This window comes from Crocuta crocuta, unplaced genomic scaffold (assembly GCF_008692635.1).
Source record: "Crocuta crocuta isolate KB4526 unplaced genomic scaffold, BGI_CrCroc_1.0 scaffold35, whole genome shotgun sequence".
In the NCBI taxonomy this organism is placed as follows: Eukaryota; Metazoa; Chordata; class Mammalia; order Carnivora; family Hyaenidae; genus Crocuta; species Crocuta crocuta.
The window spans coordinates 1,313,045-1,336,806 of record NW_027530625.1 but is presented as its reverse complement, the minus strand read 5'-3'; the positions used below and the strand labels follow the sequence as shown (position 1 = coordinate 1,336,806).

Below are 23,762 nucleotides of genomic sequence, written 5' to 3'. Positions count from 1 at the left end.
GGAGTTAAGATTCAAAAATCACAGATAGGATTTTTTAGTTACTTTGGTTTTGGTAGCTTAAACCAAATTCTTTTCAATCTCACTACAGGTTTAGATAACAAAGTTCTTAATAAAGCCTGTACCATAGAAAATTTTGTTAAAAAAGGCAGAGTCACAACAAGATTATTTTTCATTTCCAGAAATGGTTCTCAAAGCTATCAGCATGCCATTCTAGCATTAAAAATAAAATACAAAACATGAATATCTTTTTTTGCTGGAAATAGCCTGTAGTTAATTAAGTAGATTTATAATTATTCTGTTTACTGTATTCATTCATAATTATGGAAATAATTGGTAAAACTTTACTCATTGTGATTAGTGCAGTTTTAATGAATACTAATTGAATTAAGGGAAGAAAGGATAGTTAACATGTTAGCAAATTATGGTCAACCATTCTCATCAAAATCACATCTTTGGTTTCAAAACATTATATGCTTTTTCAGATTAAAAAGAACCTTTAGTAATTATAACATGTACTATGGGATAATTTGGAGTAAAGCTATGGTAACCTATCCGAAGATTTCCATAAATAGCCTTGTAATATGTCAAGTGTAATATGTATTACACATACCGTTTTAAAACATGTTAGTTATAATACGATTACCTCTTGTCCTAAAACATGAAGAATTAGTAATTTGTTCTTACAATTGCACTTTTTATAGCCTGTTTGTTCCAAGAGTAGTGCTTAGAGGGGCATGTGCTAGAAGTTGCTTCTCCAGTGTGCTCATCTATATTTTGGTGAAATATAGCCAGTGTCTTAGAGGTTTTTGAATAGAGGTCTGAGCACACTTACTCACCCTATTTATATAGTTCGCTGTTTAGAGTTGCAGGTAATTTTTCTTTCCACTGGCACTGAAGCAGAGGTTATAATGAAACCAACAATCTTTATGCATTTATAGAAACTATAAAAATTTTATGGAAATCTTTATATAGAACTAACAGTGTTTCTTGTACAAGCTCTATAAGCAATGTAGAAACATGGTATATTGGGAAAAATAAAAAGGTACCCTTTCTTTTATGGTTTTATGTGGTCTATGTGATTTTAAAATTTCACTATAGGCAGTTAAGCAAATTATAAAAACATACATCACCTATATACTAAAAAGGAACAAAAATATGTTGCATAACTTAGGCTAATTGTGATGGAAATTGGCATTTGTGAGTTGCGTGTAATTGCTTAAATATGGAGTTTTCATCTGTTCATACTTCAGGTATGCTCTAAAGAAAACATTTCTTAAGCTCACAGTTATTCATAGTATAACCTATGTAAATGGTATGGGAGAGTCTGATTAGAAAGACAACAGAGATAATATTTAATCAAGACTTACTACCTGTGTGTTGGTGGTGGCCTGAGGTCCTTTGGTGAGCTCCTGTGTTTAAAAACTTTTGTCTTAATTTTTTTCTACATTTTGATAAGCCAGGGATGAAACATTTCATTTCAAAACTTGATCATGCCCCGATTCATTGACCGAATACTAATAAGAAAATTACAGATACAGTCCACAGCTTCTAAGTTTTCTGTTACTGTGAAAGGAAGTCTCATACTGACATTATATAATACGATATATGTGTGTAATATTCACACCAAATTTAAAACAAATGACAAAATTTGATTTTTCTCATTATTGTTAGATAGGGAACCAGAAGTAGCAGTATACCTGGTTTGCATAAAACGTGACATTGATTCCAGAAAGATTCTGCCAGTCTTTCTATAGTGACTTGTCTAAGCTGTAGAATCTTTAAATCGGAATTGAGACTTTGGACCTTGCATTCACCAAACTCACAAAGAATGAGATCAGACCTGGGTATATCCCATTTCTCTTGGAAACCTGAGTTTCCTTTCCCCCCTCATTCTTCTCCAAGGTGTGGGTGCTGTCATACTTCCAATCTGCTCATATAATCTGCTCAGATTTGATCCACTTTAAATAGTGAGGTCAAGTTTGGTCCTGGAAACTTTTTATGATGCCGTATACACGGGACAGAATTTATTGATTCATTTGAATCTCATCCAAAGGGTCAAATGGATCACATTTTAAAATGGCTCTATGAGCTGACCTTTAAAAGACTAATTGATAAAAGGCTGCATTTTCTGAATTTTTTTCCCTTTGTGTCTTTGATGGCAGAAACTTTCTGGGAGACCAGATTTGATTTTATGCATTAATTGAATGAGAGATTGATAAGTATAGTGTCTGCAGACTGTGAGCCAGACACTATACCAGGTAAAGAAGGGAGAAGAAGTAGATTCCATCCTTCCCCTGAAGGACCTAGTAGGCTACAAGGGTAATGTTTTGTTGGATGGTAGAACAATGGCATGCCCAGAAATTGGGGATGTCTCTGAAAACTAGGACCTTTGGGTAGTGATGCCCCCACCTAATCACATTTCTGCAATTTCTTGTCCTTTGTATTATGAAGCTGTAGAAGGTAGTAAAGTTAATAAGAGTTGTACAGAGAAACCCAAGTGAAAAGTCTTGAAGCTGCCCTTAAAGAAGATGATCTTTTAAGCTTGTTTTAGATGGTGTGCTTTTCCAAGAGTCACTGTTGATTTATGGATTTTTCTACCTCTTGCTCAAAAAGGTCAGTTTCCATATTTCTTAGTAACTTGGCAGTCTGGGACTGTAGATGGAAACGTAATTTTCTCATCCACAGATACAAACTCTCAATCTCTTTAGACCCTAGGTGGTGATTGTTTAGCATAATAACAACAAAGCACCCTGCTGAAGCAGCTTTCTTCGAGTAGTGCCTCAGTATCCATCAATTGTACTACGATTGATGTACTACATCCATCAATGGCTACGATTGCCATCAAATGTAGCCATTTTGATGGACCACATTACAGATTTTGAAAAGATTCATTGATAGGTTGCAGATGTATAAATGCAATCCAGATTAGACATCTGCTTCCTTGTATATGTTTAAGAGTGTCCTGTTCTTGATGATCGCCTTGGTTTTAATTTTTTTTTTTTTTAGGTTCATGGACGGGTAAACAATAATCCTAAAAAACAAAAACTAACGAAAAACCCTGTCACATGTTGCTTTTATTTCTCCCAGTGTTGTTACAAGTCAAATTTATCACCTTGACAAATGTCAAAATTCATGCTTTTTAAAGTGTTTGCTGAAGAAAAAGCCACCTTGTACATAAGAGCAGCTATCCTGCCATGTCTATATCATGAGTCCTCCCCCACCCTCATTTCCAGAAAAGGGTGAATTTAAGAATGGGATAGGGTTAGACTGGCTTCTTAATGAAAATTGTATTTCAAAACCTTAAACATGTAGCTGAACTCAACTGAAAAATTGATACATTTTCTGACTTAAGGCTTTTCTTTTAAGTTGAAGATTTCTTCCCAATTTGGTCACTCCCCAGCTGTTACAGTTATATAGAAGGAACTCATTAAAAAGACAAATTCTTTCGGAGCTATTCTTTCTGAAAGCACGCCAGGCTATGCAGCTACGTTGTACTATTACTTACTTGAATCTAACGCCAGGAAATGGTAATTATGCAATCCTTACTTACACATTCTTATTAGAAGTGTTCTTCTGATTTTATTCTGGCTCCAAAAGAGCCCCACTAAATTTTAGACATCTGTGAATACTATTGGATGCTCTTGTTTCTGTTGAGTTACTCCATGATTATAACTAAATGGACTGTAGCTGTTTTTGAGAGCTGTAGTCTGAGTCGTAACTTTAGCCTCACGTAACCAGTCTGTTACTTAAAGGGCAAGTCTGTAGTCATCCAGTCTTATTCATTACCCCTCCTAAGTTGCTTTTCAGTCTCCCTAGTGTGCTATTTCCCTCTGCATTCAACTCTCAATTTCTCTCCTGTGGACTCTTCCTAAAGGCCTACAACCCAATGTCCTTATAATCACTACCTTCCATAAGATGGCCAAAGATAGTTTTCTAAAACCTACATCAAACCATACCATTTCTCTTTAATAAAAACTCTTGATGGCTCCCTGGTGCCTTCAAGATTGACTCCAAATTTCTTAACTTGGATTTCAGGACCTTCACAGCCTGACCTTGACTCACCCTCCAGCCTGGTTTCCTACCACTTTTCACTTTATAAGCAGACATAGAACACCTCACTGTTTCCCAGCATGATTTGTTTTCTCCCACTTCTGTTTTTGCCCAAGCTGTTTTTATGGTTGAGATCCCTTTCTCAAGCTCCCCCTGTCCCCCAGGTATACTTCTGTTCAGCATTAATTACTCTGCTTATATCTCTTCTTCTGTGAAACTTTCCCTGACTCATTAGTCACTCCATCTCAGCGCTTGGAGAGCACTTGGAACATTGACTCCTTACACTGTATTATCGTCTGTCAATCTGAATTCTTCAAGTATAGGAATGACTACAGTCCGTGTTAGAGGCACTTCTCAGCAGCTATGATAAATTACGGGCCAGTGAATAATTGTGAATATGAAGTATGTAATACACAGACATAATTGTTAAGGAGTCCAGGTACCAGGAAGGAGACTGTAGGGGTGTGACCTTGGTAATGAAGAGCATGGACTTTGGAGCCAGACTGGTTGGGTTTGAATCCCAGCTCTGTCATTTATTCGGATTTATCTTTTTGGGATGTCATTTCCTCACCTGTGAACTAGAAATAATCAGAGTAAAGACCTCATAGGACTTTTGTGAGGGTTAGGTGATTTTGAAATGTGTAAGAGTACTTAGAATGAAAACGTGTCTAATGAGCAGTAGTTATGTAGTACTAGTTATGTAGTACCTTCTCCTTCTATGGGCAGATTTAAGGTAGCAGGTTAACCCGGTTTGGGGTTTTGTTGGGTATTAGGGTTATATGTGATGACTTTTGCCTCTAGGATTTGACAGGTCCTAAGAAGAATTCTGGAAAACCTTTCCTTTCTAAGCCTGTGCTATTCCAGAGCAAAATTTAGAGATGTTGCAAAAGGAAGAGAGAGTGCTTTGTCAAGTAGAGGTGAAGAGATATAGTCAGAAACGGTTTCTGAGTATTTATGTTCTAACATGTACTGAAAATGTGGGAACTCTTTTAATGGTGATAACGGAGTTTTAAATAACTAATTATTTTTAATTTATTTCTGTTGTAAAATCTATTGAGACTTTCCATGTTCAAAACCTCAGAAATTTAGTAATGGGTCCCACTGTCCTTGTAAATTAGCCCTTTTTGTTACCTATAGTGATCTGCACTATTGTGTTAGCTTTCATCTTTTAAGTACTTACATGCAGTAAAGTTAAGAGTCCTGTGGCTACCATAATTTCAAACTGTCTAACTTGTGGTCACTTTCAGATTTCAAATGTGAACTAGTATGAAGCCCAGACTGTTGGACTGCTCTGTAGTGTGTTGGTGTGTGTACTTGCAGGCAGAGATTGGTGGCTAGAAATGAAAAGGTATTTATAAAAGAATTAAGATTTTCTTTTAAAGAGCAATTGAGTTTACCAAAGTCATTTACTTCTATATCAACCTTGTGAAATATGTGATATAATATTATTTCATGTTGCTTTTATTCCTGGAATATTCTTATCCAGCACTTTGCCTAATACTGACTCATCTCTCAAAAACCAGGTCATGTCACCACCTCTGAGGAGTCTTTCACATCCCCTCAGTAGAACTTGACAGTACCTTCCTTCTTCCTTGACCATTCTTCTGTCAGAAAACCCAGCACACTTTATTGTATGTACTTTTTATGTATCTTCTTCCTTCTCCTCCCCTACGCAGGAAGTGAGGCAATCTTACTTGATTCCTGTCCACATCTCCAGGACCTAGTACTGTGTATAGATATTTGTATTCCAAATATTTGATACATAATAAATGGTTATTTGAATAATGTTCTCACTGTGATCTTGGGTTCAGAATTTGAATGAGGTAGGACAAACCAAAACCTACATTTATTGAATCCTATCTTACCTAGCAGAGGCTTTTAAGGTTCTTGTATTTGAGTGTATTTCAAACATGATGCATCTTTAGTAGCATCTGATTTTAGAAGTGTAAACCGTAAATTGTTGAGAGCATCATTTTTATCAGAGAACTCTTCCAACCCCCCAGATACTTACATTTCTAGAGCTCTAAACCACTGGTAAATTGTTTCTAAATTTCTAAAATAAATCTGTTATAATAAACAGATTTAATGGCAGCTAAAATCTTTGCATTATTCATGTCTCACTTCTTTTTTTAAAGTTCACTTATTTATTTTGAGAGTGAGTGAGTGAGTATGACTGGGGGAGGGGCATAGAGAGAGGGAGAGAGAGAATCCCAAGTGGACTCTAAGCTGTCAGCATAGACCNTATTTTTTTTTTTTTTTTTTTTTTTTTTTTGGTACATTTGGCCAAAGAATAGTAGAAGGCAAATATCCCCATGTTACATGAGGTCTGGCTTTGGAAAGGTCACTTTGGGCAAAGGCTTTACTTTTTCAGCCTATTTTTTTTCCCTATAAAATAGGAAGTATACTAATTTTGTAGAACTGGCAGGGGAAGTGGGCACGATGTATACACAATAGTTGGATTAGTCTAGTTGGAGAAATGTCATCTGATGTAGCATGAAGAAAATGAAGCAAAGAGAAGATTTTCCTGTTTCCATGAATTGATGATGTCTGTCATTGCATTAAGTCCTAGGATGTAGATAGGTTTTTAATGTGGATAAAGAACCTAGGGTCAAGTGATAAAAAACTATCCTAACATCACTCCCCAATTGCTCACTGCAAGGCAGTTGGAACAGCTGTTTATTCTTTCACTACCCTCCAGACAAGCCATGGTTTTCTCTCTAAGACTCTGGTGACCATAGCATCCAATCTAGGACACTTTTGAGAGTGAAATGGGCACCTTGATGACACAGAAATCATGAGCAAACCAGGCTGTCATGGGCAAACTGGCATGTGAGGCTCCCCTAACCAAAGAGCCTGTGACCCAACAACCTGAATCTTTCACTCCACTGCTGCAATTGGAAAGTGAAGTGGGAGACAGGCTTTAGCTTCATTTAGTATGAAGGGCTACCCTTGCAAAGCTGTAGCGATGTTGAGTGTTTGTAAATGTGGAGACAGTGTCCTCATCAAGTAGGGACCAAGAATGAGACTTTCATTTGGAGTCAGCAAATCAGCAAGCTGAGAATTTTGGGAAGAGCTTAAGCTCCAGGGATAGATGAACTTGGGTTTGAATGTTAGCTTGTCCATTCCCTGTCTCCTTGCAGTTAGGCAAGTTATTTCACTGTTCTACCTGAAACTAATGTTTGTCCACTTTCAAGGTTCAGTTCGCGTGTAAGAAGTTGATAATCTTTATAATACGTAAGATTACTGGCAGGATCTTTGAGCATATGTAAAACTTCTAGCCCAGGATGTGACACATATTAGCCGCTTTGTCCGTCTCCTTCTGCTTGTCACTTTACCTGCTCCAGAGAGCAGATGACCATAATGAAGTTCATAGGAGCATAATGAAGGCTAAATCAGAAGAGACTTACATAGGTCAATTAGATACTTTATATACATAATTCTTGTTTTAAAATGTTTATTTATTTGTTTGTTTTTGAGAGAGAGAAAGAGAGAGAATCTCAAGCAGGCTCCACACTGCAAGTACAGAGCCAGATGCAGGGCTTGGACTCATGAACTGTGAGATTATGACACAAGCCAAAACCAAGAGTCAGCCACTTGACTGACTGAGCCACCCAGGTGCCCCTGAATTATATATATAATTCTGATGTTTATTGGGCATAAATGGTAAACTTCTGAAAGAAATGACTGATACTATGTTTATACAAACTGTAATCAATTCTTCCATTCCTTTCGTTTTCTATATCAAGAATAAATTTGATTCTCTGGTAAATTCCAGTCTCCTTTGGCCATTTGGTCTCATGGTTTCCTATGAAGGTTAAACGAGAAGACATGTAGGCTGTTAGCACAGTGCTTGGCAATAACAAGTGCTCAGTTAATGCTATTTTTTTTCTTCTAAATCCCCACAGTATATCACCCAGTCATTTTTCAGCACCATCATTCACTAGAAGTTTCCTCTGTGTTGAGTACTCCACTAGACACTGGCAGTGGGTATAATCCCTAGCATTCTTAGTACAGACTAGTGGGAAAGACAGATCTGTAAATAAATATGTTCCATCAGTTCTAAGATGGACACGTTTTCGCATCTTCACATCTCTGAAATTGGGATGCATCTTCGAGTGGATGGTATATCATTTGCTGCCATTTTTTCCTCTAGTGGTACTGAAAGATAATAGCCTTCACAATCAGTGGCTTCTTAGATGCAATGATATACAACAGGTTACCGCAGTAAAAAGTCTGCTTTCTTTGTATACAGAGTGGATTTGGGAAATCTCCAGATTATCAGGAGCATGTTCTGAAGAGAGATTTAAGCCGAACCTGTGTTCACATTTGTTATACAACCTTTGTTCTCTTCAACCACGATCCTTCTCCATGCTGCTGTGTTATGATTAAGGCTCCTTTGTGAGGCTCTTCTTCCTTCTCAAAGGCCTGGCAAGCGCCCAGTGTGTGTCTTTACCCTCCTGTGGAAACATATGGTCCCAAGACTATGGTCATTGTCATGCTAGCAGCAGGATTGGTGTGGGAGCTCAGGTGAAGAGCTCAGTGAGGATAGCTTCTGAATCCTTTGCAATCTGGAAGACTTTGCAGGTTACAGCAAAGTTAGAAAGCGGCATGCAAATGGAATATAAAGGATTCAAACCCTCTTAGTGATGTCCAGTGCTCTTGAATAACGTCCAGACTCCTTAACATGTCTTGTAAGGCCCCTCATGATTTGGCCCCTGCCAACTTGTCCAATCATATGTTCTTGCGTTCTCTTTCCCTCCTGCCTCTGTTTCAATGTGCCAGGCTGCTTTCAGTTCTTCAAATGTGCCCAGGGTTCTTGTTCAGGGGCTCTTGCTCATGCTTTTACTTTTTTTTTTTTGGCCTTTCTCTCTTTCTGTTCTTGTAATCTTTGACTGGTGAACACCTACTCATTCCTAATGTCCCAGCTCAGAAGGCCACTTCCTAAGATGCCTTTTGTGACCCTTCCATCTAATTTCAGGCCCTGTCATTCTGTTATGGAGCCCTTTCTTCTTTCATAGCTCCTGCCACGGTCACTTTCTGTATCCATGTATTCCTTTGCAAAGCATCCATCTCTCCAACCAGATCACAAGCTCCGAGCACACAAGGCCTTGAGCACATTGGTTCTAAAAGATCATCTTGCTTAGGGAAAAATGTCCCTTTTCTTTTCTAAGAAGACTGAAAAACGCTTGATTCCAGGGGCTCCCTTGTGTCTCCTTTCTTGTTTGTTAACATTGGGGAAACTTTTAAGGAGTTGGAAGCTTTTCTTCACGGAGTTATTTCAGAATTTAACAACCATGGCAAATAACTTGAGTCTAAGTCATACAAATGGATTGTCTGTCCCCCAGCGGCTAATAATGGTGGTCTGAGCTCTTTTCTGGTTTTGACAGGGTGAAAGAGCTGAGTGAGCAGTGGTGTTCCAGGAACCTAGATGATGTGTCTGGATTTTCAACACGTTAAGCTTGAGGTACTTAGGGGACATGAGGCAGAAATGTCCGAAAGGCAGTTGGAATAGAGCCTGGTGCTAGATATAGTCTAGGAAGTGAAGATTTGAATTGGACTCCTTTACATAGCAATGATAATCAGAATTAAAGTGTTAAAAGACTATGAATGGAAGAGAATGCAGAGTGAGAAGAAAGAAGATAAAATCCTGGGAAACACATTTAAGGGGAAGAGGTTGAAAGAAGGGCCAGAAATTGAGTAGGGAGAAGGCCCTTGTACATTCTACATCTGGGTCCTTAACGTGTTGTTTACCTGAGTGGCGAGTAAAGTGCTAGAAATGGCTTTCTTTTAATACTGTTTTTTTTTTTGTGATACTGTAAACAAAATAATTCTCAAAATGAAGAGCTGTCCATGATCCAGAGAACATCAGTCTATCTGTTAAGAAAACCCCGAACCTCACCTATAGTAATAGTGAACTGTTAATTTTTTTTTTAATTTTTTATTTATTTCTAAGAGAGACAGTGTGAGCAGGGGAGGGTCAGTGAGAGAGGGAGACACAGGATCCGAAATAGCCTCCAGGCTCTGAGCTACCTGTCAGCACAGAGCCTGATGTGGGGCTCGAACCCATGCACCATGAGATCATGACCTGAGCTGAAGTCAGAGGCGCAACCGACTGAGATACCCAGGCGCCCCTGAAGTATTAATTTAAGAAGGACTTGTTTCTCTGATGGGTTTGTGCCACAAAACAGTTGTGAATTTTGAATGGTGCAGATGTGGTTGTTTTGTAATTCTTTGTTTCTGTGTTTGTTTTTGACCTTTTTTTTTTATTTTTATTTTTATTTAGAGAGAGAGCATGAGCAGGGGAGGGGGGAGAGAGAGAGAGAGAGAAAGAGAGAGAGAGAGAAAATGAATGAATGAATGAATGAATCAGAAGTGGAACCTGACATGGAACTCAAACCCATAAACTGTGAGATCATGACCTGAGCTGAAATCAAGAGTCGGACACTTAAGTGACTGAGCCACCCAGGTGCCCCTGTTCCTGTTTTTTGTATTTTAAATAATTTTCTAAAAAGAGAACATGTTGGAATGCAGTAGATATTTGGCCATTTAGCAATAACCACGTGTGAATTGTTATATCCCCATAGAGCCAATACGATTGTCATGGTCATTTTACCTTTCAGAAATTTTTAGATTGGGGGCTGGCAAACTACAGCCACCTGGCCAAGTACTGCCTCAGGGTGGTTTATGTGTGGCCTTTGAGCTAAGGTGTTTTTTTACCTTTATGAAGAGTTTTTTTTTCTTTTAGTTTTTAATTTAATTTTTCTTTTAGAGAGAGAGAGAATGCAAGGCAGGGAGAGAGGCAGAGGGAGAGAGAGAATCTTGAGAGACTCCAGGTTCAGCATGGAGCCAGATTATGGGTCTCAGTCTCATGATTGAGATCATGCCTGAGCCGAATTCAAGAGCTGGTCACTCACCTGACTGAGCCACCCTAGGCACTCCTATGAAGAGTTATTAAAATAAAAGTCCTAGAAGAATCTGTGATGGAGTCCGTAAGTGTCCTGCAAAGCCTTAAAACATTTACTGTCTGGCCCTTTAGAGAAAAAGTTGACTGACTCCTTTAGTTGATAAGTTGTAAGTGAAATGAACCAAAAATTCCATAGGAAAAGCTCAAATTGATGATTTCTATTCCAGAATGTCTTGCATATCATAAGATTTTTCTTTTATTTTTATGTTTTTAAACATTCGTTTTTGAGAGATAGAGACAGAGTGTGAATAGGGGAGGGGCAGAGAGAGAGAGACAGACAGACAGACAGAATTCAGAGTAGGCTCCAGGCTCTGAGCTGTCAGCACAGAGCCCAACATGGGACTCGAACTCACGAACCTCGAGATCATGACCTGAGCCAAAGACAGAGTCAGACGCTTAACTGACCACGCCACTCAGGTGCCCCAAGCTTTTTTTTTTAATAGTGACTTAGCTGTTGAATTATGAGAACATGTTTTCATTTCAACCCTTGATTGATTGATTGATAACTGTCTTGTGTGACTTGATAGTGTGGTCAGAGGGTAGAAGACTTTCAGAACTGTATGGTGTCTTCTAGAATTGTTCTGAAAAGTGTTTACATCTATTCAGGTACTGTTGTTGTGTTTACAGTTTATCCCAGCCTCAGGTAAACGCTAGCATCCACGTGTTAGAGCAAGATATGTAAAGTAAAATAAAACGTACATGTGGGATTATGTTCTTTGTTTACATTTTGCTGGCCCTCTGAAGAGATATTTCTAGCTTCAAAAGAAAGAAATCCTTGAGTATTAGATTTTGGAGAACTATTTAAATGGTATAATTTTTTTTATTTCAGTACTGCTTCAAATCACCTGTCTTCTGTCCGTATAGTGAGATGTCATTGATCTGTTCCAAGTATAAATTTCCTCAGTTCTTGAGTCCCCCTGATATCATTTTATTAGAGTCTGCAACTTGTGGGAAATAAAAGTTGATTCGAAACAGTTCTGTAATTGGAGATGACTGTTCAGTGAGGCCCTGTCTAATCAATTGCTAAATAATTCTCTCTCAAAAGCAGATTTGATATTTACATTTTGATCTTCATAGTCTATTCCCAGTGTTTGTTGATGGTGTCTGACATCTCCTGCCACCGGATAAATAAAGCCTATTATTTCCTTTTCAACATTTTAAGCGATTACTCTCATACAAGAGCTGAGAAGCAGAAGGTTAGATATATTATCAAACTATGATCCCGTCTATCCAAAGGAGCTGGGAACCTTGATTAATATGCCTTGTTAACTGATGATTTCAGTTCCATACTGGTAGTGCTAGAATAATTTGTATAAACCAAGCAGTACAGATTCCTTATTTTAGCACTAAGACTTACAAAGGCTTCTTTTAGCAGCCTTTAATTTTGTACTTATGTATGTGACATAGCCTGTGGCTGTGATAGCTACTGCGAATCTCCAGTTGTTTGGGGATGAAAGGAGAAGGCAGCTGGAAACTCGGTAGCTACATCTAGCTGTCTACCTAGAGAAGGCCTTGATTTCAAGTTTATCTAAACAAGCTCGACTAATCCCAACTATCTAGGGGGATCCACTGTCAAAACAAGCAGCGTGGCCCTGAGGCAAACACAGCTATACAGAAATGAAGGCTGGGGCTTCCAATACTCCGATGACTGCATACTCGAGGCTTTTTTTCCCCCCTGAAAGAGGGTAAGAGAGGTAGAATTTGCATAATGCCTTTTCATTGGAAACTTTTGGAAAGCTGACAGACCTCCAGCTTATAGATCTGTAGCCACAATACAGAGTCTATAGGAGAATCCTTGAATGACCTAACCATATTGAAAGAAAATATAAAAGCGTCCAAGTATAGCCAAGTGAGAGAGGGAAAGAGGCTGATGCATTGTCTAACATCTGCTGTACTTCTCGTTAGTTTTGTTCTTTGCTATTCTGTGTGGACTTTGGAGAAGCCTAAGACAGCCTAACATGAATCCTATAATCTTCCTTCTGAATATTTATGTAGTGTGCCAGCTTCTAAGCTGTCCTTTGCGTTTCCCTACTTCCCCCTCATTTTCATGCTCTCAAATGAGGCCAACATTTCAAAAGCTAAATAAATGTTTGTGAATGTTTATAAAAGATTTGCATAAATTTGTCCTTGTCTGACAAAGATCACTTTTTTCTTATGCCAGTTCTGAAAAAAATTTTTTTAAGGTTTTGGTGCTTGTCTTGACAACAAAGTCCTGCATCCCAGAACAATGATTGCTGATTAAGTGGGTATGCAATTGTGACTGAATAGGCTTTCAAGATACTGGGTAAAAAGGCCTATCATCTGAAGGCTGAATTATAGAATTTATAAAATGTTATCAGAAGTACACATTTAAATCTATTTTTTGGTACCATATCATTAGGTAAGACAAAGAGTTCTTAAAAGTATAACCACCCACGGTTTTACAAATTCTTTATAAATTTTAATAATCGGAACGTTTCAGTAACACAGAATATCACTGGTCTTTCCTACGGTTGAGCATATTTAAACATAATTATTAGACCTGTAGGCACTCTTTGGAAACTGGAAGTCTACCAGTTGTATGTGTTTAATACGGTTACTGGGGTGGTGATCAGAGGAAATAAACCCGGCATTCCTTCAAGACATCTGAATGCACAATCATACCTTGAGAAAATATAAACTACGTGAAATATGTGTTAGGGCTTAATTATAGGACACACACACACACAGACACACACACACACACACACACACAGCCCAGACACTGGTGCTGCCGACGTGTTTTTCTGAATTCATTTATCTTTTAAAATTAGAATAGATTTTGTGGGGTGGTGGGGGATGTTGTGGGTAGAGGTGCTAATTCAGTTCAGAGATATTCAAAGATTGGCAGGAGAGAGAGGTAGCAGCCAGTTCTGTTAGTCCTTTGGTTGTATTGGTTTAGAGGCTTAAGTTGTCATTAAGGCACAAACTAGAGCCACTTCTCTGACACAGTTTTTATCACATCTGCTAGGCTTGTGTCCCAAGAGGAGACGTGGAGAGCAGTGAATTCAGCATGGGCCCATTATCGACTGCTTTTTCGTGTGTTGTAAAAGGAGTGAGACCTCAGGGAGGCTTGGAGCCCTCCTCCCGTGTAATGTCCAAGTCAGATTTGAAGGACTGGTGGCAGGAAAGCTTTGGCCTTTGGGTGTGAATTCTTAGAAATAGAGGCACAATTAAGTTTAAAAAATTCAAGGACTTTGGGCTTGATAATGAAAGATTTTTTTTTCCTAGACTAATGTGAGCAGAAAAGTTGCCCATCTGTGCACATTTTTGTGTGCATTTAAAATATTTAAAAGCTGACAGCTTTTAATATGCTTACAAAATACTATTTCTATCAGTGCTCTTTTTTTTTTAAATAGTATCTTCCTGAGGGCAAGTTACTTCTTCAGTGAAATCATGTTTGCAGTTTTACTGCGGGGACTCTATTCCTTTGGTAGATGTTGACTTGTATTCCCTTCTCCCTCATTTCCCCCAATCTTTCTTCCTTTTAGGTATATTGGTAACATAAATGTTCTGATAACAGGACTTCAAATGTTTAAGGAAATGAACAAGGCAAAATATTTTACAGTAATAATGTTAGGTCCAAGGAATTCTATTACTGATGGCCACCAAATGCTAACTGTAAGAGATTCTAACCAAATAATGTGTCCATTTTCTAAGTATTTGAAACAAGTGTCAAGAAGTTTATTGGTGTTCACTACTGACCCTAAAAATATAGCTCTCTCTTTTCACCTCTTTGCTATAAGCTTTTAAGTTAATACCATCAAATGTTAGAACAGAGGATTTTACATAACACTATAATTTGGGAATTACTTTGTTGTAAGTAATTTTTTGAAGGAAAAGAGGGACAGAAAAAGAAATAGTAATTTTTTTTTTTTTTTTTAAATAAGATCTAGTATTTTTACTTTCGGACTTCAATTCCCGAAGATCTATATACTTAAAAGTAGTTCCAGAGGTGGCTCTTCAGCTCTTGTTAGCATTCTGCCCATGTATTTACTATCCATGAAAATTTAGATTAAAAACTCTGTATGACTCACGTTATAGAATATAATGAATTTCTGTACTTTTTTGTACTTTTATCTTTGAATTACAACAGTGAATGTGTATAGTATTATACAAATTAGCATAATGATAACATGTAGAACTCAAAATTAATGTTTATATAAAAAAAAGTAAGGTAGGAGTAAATATTGAAATATACCAAAGAAAAGAAGCAGATTCTATAGCATTTGAGCAGCACCAGTAGAAATTTGACCCGGCTTTTATGTGTAGGTGTTGAAAGGCCTTTCTGTGAAATCCCTTATGTGAAGATTTTTCTCACTGGAAAAAAAAATTTTTTTTTTAAAGTTTGGTTGTAACTGTAATATGAATCTTGGATTTAATTTGACATTTATAGAGAAAGAAAAATTGTATTCCCTGTTTTCATATTTAGAAATTTCTGATCAACAGTCTTGAACTTGGTGCTAATTAGGCTTCTAAAAACTTCTAACCGTTCCGTTTTACCGTTCTCCATCATAAGCATTAAAACCTCTGGTAGCTTTCTCTTGGAGTTCCTGGTTGTGACTTGAAATGGCTTAAAGTAGAAATTCTGTTAGCTTTTTGTGTGTTTGGATTTTGTGTGTGTTCTGTTTTTAACTTTCAACTTGAGTTTTAAGATCATCAATCAAAGGCTTTTCTTTCAAGTCAGTGGCACTCATCTCAATTGCAGGACTTAGACGGTCAGCATTTCCCTCACGTCCTTAAAAAAAAATTTAAACATTGAAATAGAGTATTTTAGGAATTTGAGCTCCACTGATCTTTTCATCACACATCTGCATTTTGAAATGAGCCTGGGTGGCTCAGTCGGTTGAGTGGCTGACGTTGGCTCAGGTCATGATCTCATGGTTTGTGGGTTCGAGCCCCGCGTCGGGCTCTGTGCTGACAGTTCGTAGCCTGGAGCCTGCTTCGGATTCTGGGTCTCCCTCTCTCTCTGCCCCTCCCCTGCTTACGCTCTGTCTCACTCTGTCTCTCAAAATAAATAAATGTAAAAAAAAAAAAAAAAAAAGAACATATAAATTAGATATTAAAAAAAACCTCAGGAAATGTTCTCCCACTCTGTTTCTCCATCTTTCTCTCCTTTATTCTTTTTGGACAAAGGTAAATTATCAACCGCTGTATTAGCTTTCAGCAAGCTACAGAGGGGCCGATTATAGCTCTGCGTGTTTTAAAATACATTCATTTACTCAAGCTGTCTGTTTCCTTTATTTGAATGTTTGCCTGCACACATTTCCTTTTTCCTTTGGAAATAGCGAAAATGTGTCTCCTCTCCCAACATTCTATAACCGCAGTGGACATTAGAGTCATTAGAGTCAGCCTGCACTTTTGTCTTTCACATGGCATTTATTTGTGGGGTATGTGTGTCTGTGTCTGGCTGTTTCATCTGCTGAATACAACTAATTTTTGTTTATGGGTTTCAGTGAAGCAATGAAAACAAAGTATCGACATCCAAATTGATGTCTGTTGCAGGATCTCGAATATCTCCCCACCGACAGGCCAAATTCGGGGTAAACTGGTTTAGCCCTTATTATTATTAATCTCAGTGGACTGCATCAAATGTAGTCTTCGAAGTTTTGCTTCCAGGTAGAATTCTATGATGAATAATATTATAAATGAAAAACTTTACCAGGTTTTTGAGAGCACATCCCAGTTTCAGCAAAACATGATTTACTTTATCCAGATTAGAGCAAGTCCCCTCGATGGGCCTTCTGAGCAGATGAGAGTTCACGTTGGGGGAAATGAATCCGAAGGAGACGGACGTGAATCTCGAGTTCTTTTCTGATTTTCATTTGCAAGTGAATCCAATGTTAGGTGTGTTGATTTCATGTTTGGCGTACCTCCTTGTGGGCAGAGCTCTGTAGCTGTTGTTGCTTTCCCACTACCCTGTGCAATCTGCTGTTTGATATATGCGTAACAGAAAGGTTTGTGCAACTGTCTATCCTCCATGCATCTCCCCACCCCCTCTGCTCTTCTTTCCTCCCACATGAAGTATCGTTGATTTTGTTAGGAAGAAAAGCCCTTCTAGAAATTGCCTATTTCATAAATTGTCTGGTGACACAAGGGGTTGAATGCTGCATTCTTGTCTCATTTATTTTGAAAACTTTGCTACTGAACTCACCTTAATCAATGAGCTCAGTGTTGTCTCCAATAAGTTATGTGTTGGATATATTGATTGGGAAGGATTTTAGAAAACCCGTCTGGGGTTTATAATGTCAGCAGTGTTTTGATTATGAAAAGAGTTGGAACCTGGGGACATGGAACCAGGTGGCGAATGTCCTAAAGCCAGTGGTGACATGGTGGACTGGTTCCCTCCTGGGATCTGGTTCATGCCCTGCACTTTAACTGTGGTGACTGGCTACTATAGATGCACTTTTTTGCTCATTAAAATGTTAAAAAATCAAACTGTACATAAAAAGATTTGTGAAAATATAAACTTGGGAATTGATCTGAAGAGCTGGCACAATTTTCCCCACCCCCTGCCTTAGCAATGAGGTCATTTACATTTCATCAGCCGTACTGCATCTTGAAGATCTGATTTATGTGGCAGTAGTTGAGGTTGTACTGAGGCTGGTTGTCTGAAAGAGCTCGTGTAGGCGAGAGAAAAAGGGGAGAAAACAGGAAGATTACCATTTACAAAGAAAGTTCCCCAGCTGAAGACACAGAGAGGGCAAAAAGGGGTTGCTAACTGCCTAGTGACTTTGGCCAGGAAAGTTAATACTGAAAGACACTCTGCCATAAATATAATGCTCAAAATATATTCATTATCAGGGTTTTGAAGCCTCCTCTATTAGAGAGTGGTACTTTTCAGATTCAGGTAATTTTGTTTTTCTTTGGAAAAGGACAGTAAGGTACTTAAACATGTATATATAGGGAAAATCAGTATTAAGAAAAGTGGTCTATTTCAGCAGTTTTTATGTATGAGAAACATTGCTTGTCTTCCCCTTCCCAAACTAAGATGTAGATTTTTCAGTTCTGATTGAGATAATGTGTGAATATGCCTAACACAGAGTAGATGCTCATTTTTGTTTTCTCCTCTGACAGCACACCACTGTCTTGTTTGACTTAAATTGGAATATCAAGCTCTTGTAATATCACAAACATGAAGAAACATATTGTAATGCACAAACATGTGCCTACATTTGCCTATATTCCCTTCCCTCCTCCTCTCCTCCTGCCCTATTGCTTAATTAGACTTATCACCACTTTCTTGGGTAAAAGAAAGCTCTTGGGAGGTGGGTTATACCCAGCCTACATTGGGTATTTTGATATTTGTTCTAATATTATCTGACAGACAAGTTCACAGTTGGTTATTACTCTTGACATTAGAAAGTGGTAAGTAGTTTCTATATTGTAGTGAGTAATAAGTTGGGCATATTAGATTCCTTTGACTCTGCTGTAGAGCACAATGCTTCCTCGGAGCCATGGGGGTCCTTTCTTTCAAAAATCTTGAGGCCTTTTGGCAGCTCCAGCATAGAGTAGAGAAGCACTTCTGCACCTGTCACTTCTGAGGGGAAAGGATAACTGTCTTTGTAGCTGATGTTGGCAGTGAGTGAGCCCTGGGTACTGAGTTTTAAAGGATGCTCAGTACATATATTGAAGTCAGGAGATGCTTTGTGGTATCTGGAACTTGATGCAAAAGGAAATTTGTAAGGAATTTCTTTCCGCATGTAAATCTTTCTGTACGTGGGTTAGAGTATTAAGACCGCAGACGTTGAAATTAATGTTTCCTGTGACCTTTTCCCCAATATTTGCCCGATACTGACGTTATGCACAAGAAACGGCTCGTTTTTCTGATTCTCAGTTCGCTTTTGTAATTCACTTCAGCATGATGAGTTTGAAAACAATACGTATGGACTTCTGAATGCCACATTATGGAATTAACTGATGTGTCAGTGGTGCCTCATAGAATGTGCCGCAGTATTCTTATCCACTCTTTGTCGTTTTATAGTTTCCTCTGCCTTCACTCTTTCATGACATGCCTTAACAGTGCTGTGATATACATAGTAGCAGTCCAGGATGATATTAAAAAATAGGATATGCTCAATTGAATTATGTAGGCGGAACATGCTCTGGCAGAGCGAGGCAATGTGCTTTCTGCTTCATTGAGTGGGTTATTAGATTGATGTGGTTTATTTCTTGAATGATAGAACCGGTTTTAAAAATAAATGAAGCGAGAAGCATCAATTCAGTTAGCATTGATAATTCATTATTATTGGTTAGAAAAGTGCTACATTTGTAAACTGATCTATAATTTATCACTTGGATTAGGATTCGCAATGGGCAGGCTTGTTTTAATTTGAACCAGCTTCTCAATGGCCCAACAATGTGTTCTTCATTTCGTCCTGAGGTTGGGATTTTAAGTAGTTAAAAAGCAAATCAAATGCATGAAAGGAATACTTTTTTAAAATTTATAACGGTGGTCTGTGAACTTAGGATAAGCATCAACTGTGGGCTGTCCATGTCTGCAGTTAAATTAAGTCGAGCTAGAGAAAATTTTACGAAGGAAGTAATAATTAATTACTTGTGTATGTGTTTAGCTATGTGTATATATGCCATATACATGGAAATGTGACACACACACAAACACACATGAGTGTATTGTGTCTTATACAGTGGTGTTCTTAATGTAATAAGCTACGCTTTTATGAATAAGTCTTAGAAATGTTGCTCTCCTTTTTATTCCCTTTTTGTACACTTCCCCTGAATAATGTGTTTGGTTTTACGTACTTCCGTATTTGTAAAAAGGCATCTAATGCAATAGTTTGCTTCAGTTTTTCACAAATTACAAGCAGGTAAGTGTGCCCAACTATCATGACATTTTACTGAAAATAGCGCATACTTAAAATTGCTGGTGTTGTGATTACAAAACAAATTTATGCCAGAGATGGCAGCAACTTTATGAAGTAAGCAAATGAAGTTTTAAACTCTAAAAAATGTAGTTGACAATGTTCAGGGACAATTATCATCAAGTTGGCTCTCTATTCTGCTTGTGATTTGGCCTATTGATGTAGGGAAGCGTTGTCTAATCCCGGCCCCCTCTGTTCCTAGGTAACAGGCAAAAACGGTGCCAGCAACAGCGGCCCTGCCAGGCCAAACCCATGTGGCTCGGTGTTATTCACTCTGATCCATATGGTCAGGCTGGAGATGGTCCCTGGAGGGGTGTTAACACTCAGCAACCCAACCGCCTCCCTCCCTTCAGAGCTTGCCTGCATGGCTCCTGCTGCTCGCCCATGTGTGATTCTTGATTAATTTTTCATTTTTAATGAAGTTTGATCATGTTTATTATTTCTCATGATTGACTGCCTGTACTCCTCCCATGTAATTGATAAAGCCCATATTTCTTCATCTGTCTCCTCTTTCTTGAGGGTAAAGTTGCTAGATTGTGTGCCGTGGTTAATGCTAGATTTATTGGTCCCATTAGATGTATAAATTGTCTCTCTTTCTCTCCACAGGAAGTTCTACAGACTTTGACCAAGTTTTGTTTCCCCTTCTATGTGGACAGGTAGTGTCAGATTTTCAAACTTTACTAGAAAAAAAAGTGTCAATAAACCTGCTATGGAAAATAAAAACCATACCATTCTTAACATTCTGTCTGTTTAACCAAGATTTAAAACATCTATGTTTGAAGGAGACTTGCAGTATTCTCCTTTCCTGGGGATTTTATTGACACTATCAAAAAGTTTAAAGCTTAGAGCTTCGCATTGGTCAGTCTGTGAGATGTATTTCACACCACGGTAAATTTTTGAATTTGGTTATCAGACTCAAACCATGATTAAGAATGGTTGGTATCTATTCCAATGCTATTGAATTTTATTTAAATATGAATATATTTAACTTAAGCAACCAATGTTGATTATTCCATGGCCTTATGAGTATTATATAGGCTTTGTTTTTCCTTGATTCAACTTAAAATTTAAATTATTACAGGCCTATCTTGTTTAAAGGTGTTGAGATATTTAAAATACATGTTACGAAATAGCGTCTTGGATTGTAGGTGGCTAAGAATGCCATCTCTGGAGAAAGAAACATTTTCTATAGCTTTCATGGCTAAAAACATACAAAATCATCTGAACCTTTCCTTAGATCTTACATTATGGTAGGCTCTTGGAAAGGTATCAATATAAGAACTCCAAGGTAATTAAAATAGTCCGAGGTTAAAAAAAAAAAAAGCCACCGGTTAATGGTAACAATTTTGGAAGAACTTTTTTTTTTTAACTGTATGAAAACTATACTTGACTAACAATACTAATAAAATGTCAAAGCAGGCCTCTTAATCTCATTTTCAAGAAATGTCTCCTGTGTGTTTCATTACAGTTTAAGCATTATTTTTGCAGCCTACATTGTATCTTTAAAAGTCCACTTTTAGTGATGGGGTTTTTAGAAAATATCTTTATAAGTAATAACTGCCATAATGTGTTCTGAGAAAACTATAAAATGGCCCATCTTCAGGAAGGTTCTGTCTTGTATTTAAGTGTACCCAAACCAGGCAGGCCTGAAGGCTTCAGTGGTTTAGAGAGCACGTGGGGAGTGGGCTGTATGGTCTCTACACTTGGTAGGAGGGGTGCCCTGCTTTGTTGGGCAGAAACCTGAAAATGGTGAGATGAGAATTGGTAGCCAAAGGAGTTTAAAAGAGTATTAAAAGGAAAAAGAGTACTAAAAAGCAGCACTGGACTGTTGCCAACCACTTATAATGACTATTTTCCCTGGTTCTAACATGTTATTTTTAAGCCAATCAGCCATTGTAGTATTTCCAGACTTGGGCCTTTTTAAATCCTGGTACTCCCATTGTCTTAGTAGTGGATTGATGCTCAAAACAGAATAGCCATAATTTTAAGAGGGTCAGTCTTTGTAATGAGAGGCCTCTTGTCTCTTCTTTATCCCATTCCTTCTAAAAATAGTAAGGAGGTAGGGTTTTCTGGGGAGACGTTTAATGCAAACTTCACATTTATATGTATGAATTAGCGATGCATGAAATTTCCTCCAGTCACTTATAAAATATATTACAAATTATGGCAGAGGCATATTTATATAAATTAATAAAGCTGAAATGTTTTTATCTAAGTTTTTTTATTTTGTTTTTTAAGTTTTGAAGTTTTGTTTTGTTTTTTTTTTGAAGTAATCTCTACACCCAACAGGGGGTTCGAACTCATGGTCCTGAGATCAAGAGTTGCACGCTTTACTGAAGGAACCAACCAGGCCTATGGTCCTAAAGCTGAAATATTTATATTTTTATTCATTCATTCATTTAATGTTTTATTTATTTTTGAGAGAGAGATAGAGACAGCATGAGAAGGGGAGGGTTAGATAGAGACGGAGACCCAGAATCTGAAGACAGGCTCCAGGCTCTGAGCTAGCTGTCAGTACAGAGCCCTATGTGGGGCTCAAACCCATGAACCGTGAGATCATGACCTGAGCCGAAGTTGGATGCCTAACCAACTGAGCCACCCACGTGCCCCTGAAATATTTTTAAAATGTGGTTAGGAATCTAACAAAGAAAAATGAGAGAACACAGTTTTACATGACTTCTTGTAGAGGTGATCAGTATTGGAGAGGTGTTCTTTAACTGACCTTGAAATGTAATGTTGGAAGAAATGCACAGTGTGATTAAATCCACCCAAGTACACCCCTTTTTTCTACTACACCCCTCTACTTACCTACCTGACTGGGTGATTACATTCTTAAATGGAAAGAAAGCTGAGTCCTTAAATAGCTCTAAATTTTCTTTTTGTTACCAGTTTCCTGATACCTTTTTTTCTGTTGTTGATAGAAAAATATTTTTCTTCTAAAATGCTTCTCTCTAGATCACTCTCCCCTAATCACGTTTCTCATATTTTTTCACAAAATGATTTGGGACAGACATGTCCCTTTATGGATCTGTTTTAACCATTGCCTTGTTTAATGGTTCTTCTTCTTCTTCTTTTTTAATGTTTATTTATTTATTTTGAGAGAGAGAGAGAGAGAGAGAGAGAAAGCATGAGTGGAGGAGGGGCAGAGAGAGGGAGAGAAAGAATCCCAAGTAGGCTCCATGCTGTTAGCCCAGAGCCCAACACAGGGCTCAGTCTCGTGAACTGTGAGATCATGGCCTGAGCCAAAATCAAGAGTTGGACGTTCAACTGATTGAGCAACCCAGGTGCCCCTAAATGGTTCTTTCTTATATTTCGTTATATTACACACTGTGGAATAGGTGTTGGTAACTTTTATTGCTATAAAAAACCAGATTTTATTTTGGGGACTATATTTTTTTCTCTTTCCCCGCTTGGAACCTTTGCATACTTTAATGCAGAAGAGATAATAATGATGAAATTTACTTACAATAAACACAAAGGTTTTAATGTTACTATTTTTTTAAANTATTTATGGTATTGTTTGCCTTAGAAAATATGTCAGCATGAGAGATGAGTAATGCCCTAGGTGATTACGTTCAAAAAAGAAAGCTTCCTAATCTTTTCAGTATCTGTGCTTTTCTACCCCAAGGAACAGTAATACAACTTTCTGACATTTCTAGTCTATATCAAGAGTGGGATTTTCACAGTCATCATCAAATCACCCGTTAACATTGACATCTTACTGTCTCTTGTGTTGTTTTAAGATTTTTCTTTCTGAAACAAGGACTTATGAAAAATAATAATGCCAGTGGCTCTTCAAAAGAAAGTGCTTTCTCATGTATTACCTCACTTTATCCTCCTATCCTAAG

At 37.9% G+C, this 23,762-nt stretch overlaps 1 protein-coding gene across 6 annotated transcripts in view; it reads left to right on the top strand.

Annotated features, from left to right (window-relative positions):
- The window catches only part of DENND1A (DENN domain containing 1A), a 917,228-nt gene that overhangs the window by 545,418 nt on the left and 348,048 nt on the right, over window positions 1–23,762 (top strand). For 5 of the 6 annotated variants that reach the window (XM_077768204.1, XM_077768202.1, XM_077768203.1 and 2 more), the window contains exon 3: window positions 20,521–20,570. The exons of the other annotated variant lie outside the window; for it this stretch is intronic. In XM_077768204.1, the coding sequence (XP_077624330.1) occupies window positions 20,521–20,570 (50 nt within the window). The remainder of the gene's footprint in view (window positions 1–20,520; window positions 20,571–23,762) is intronic. 6 annotated transcript variants of the gene reach the window in all.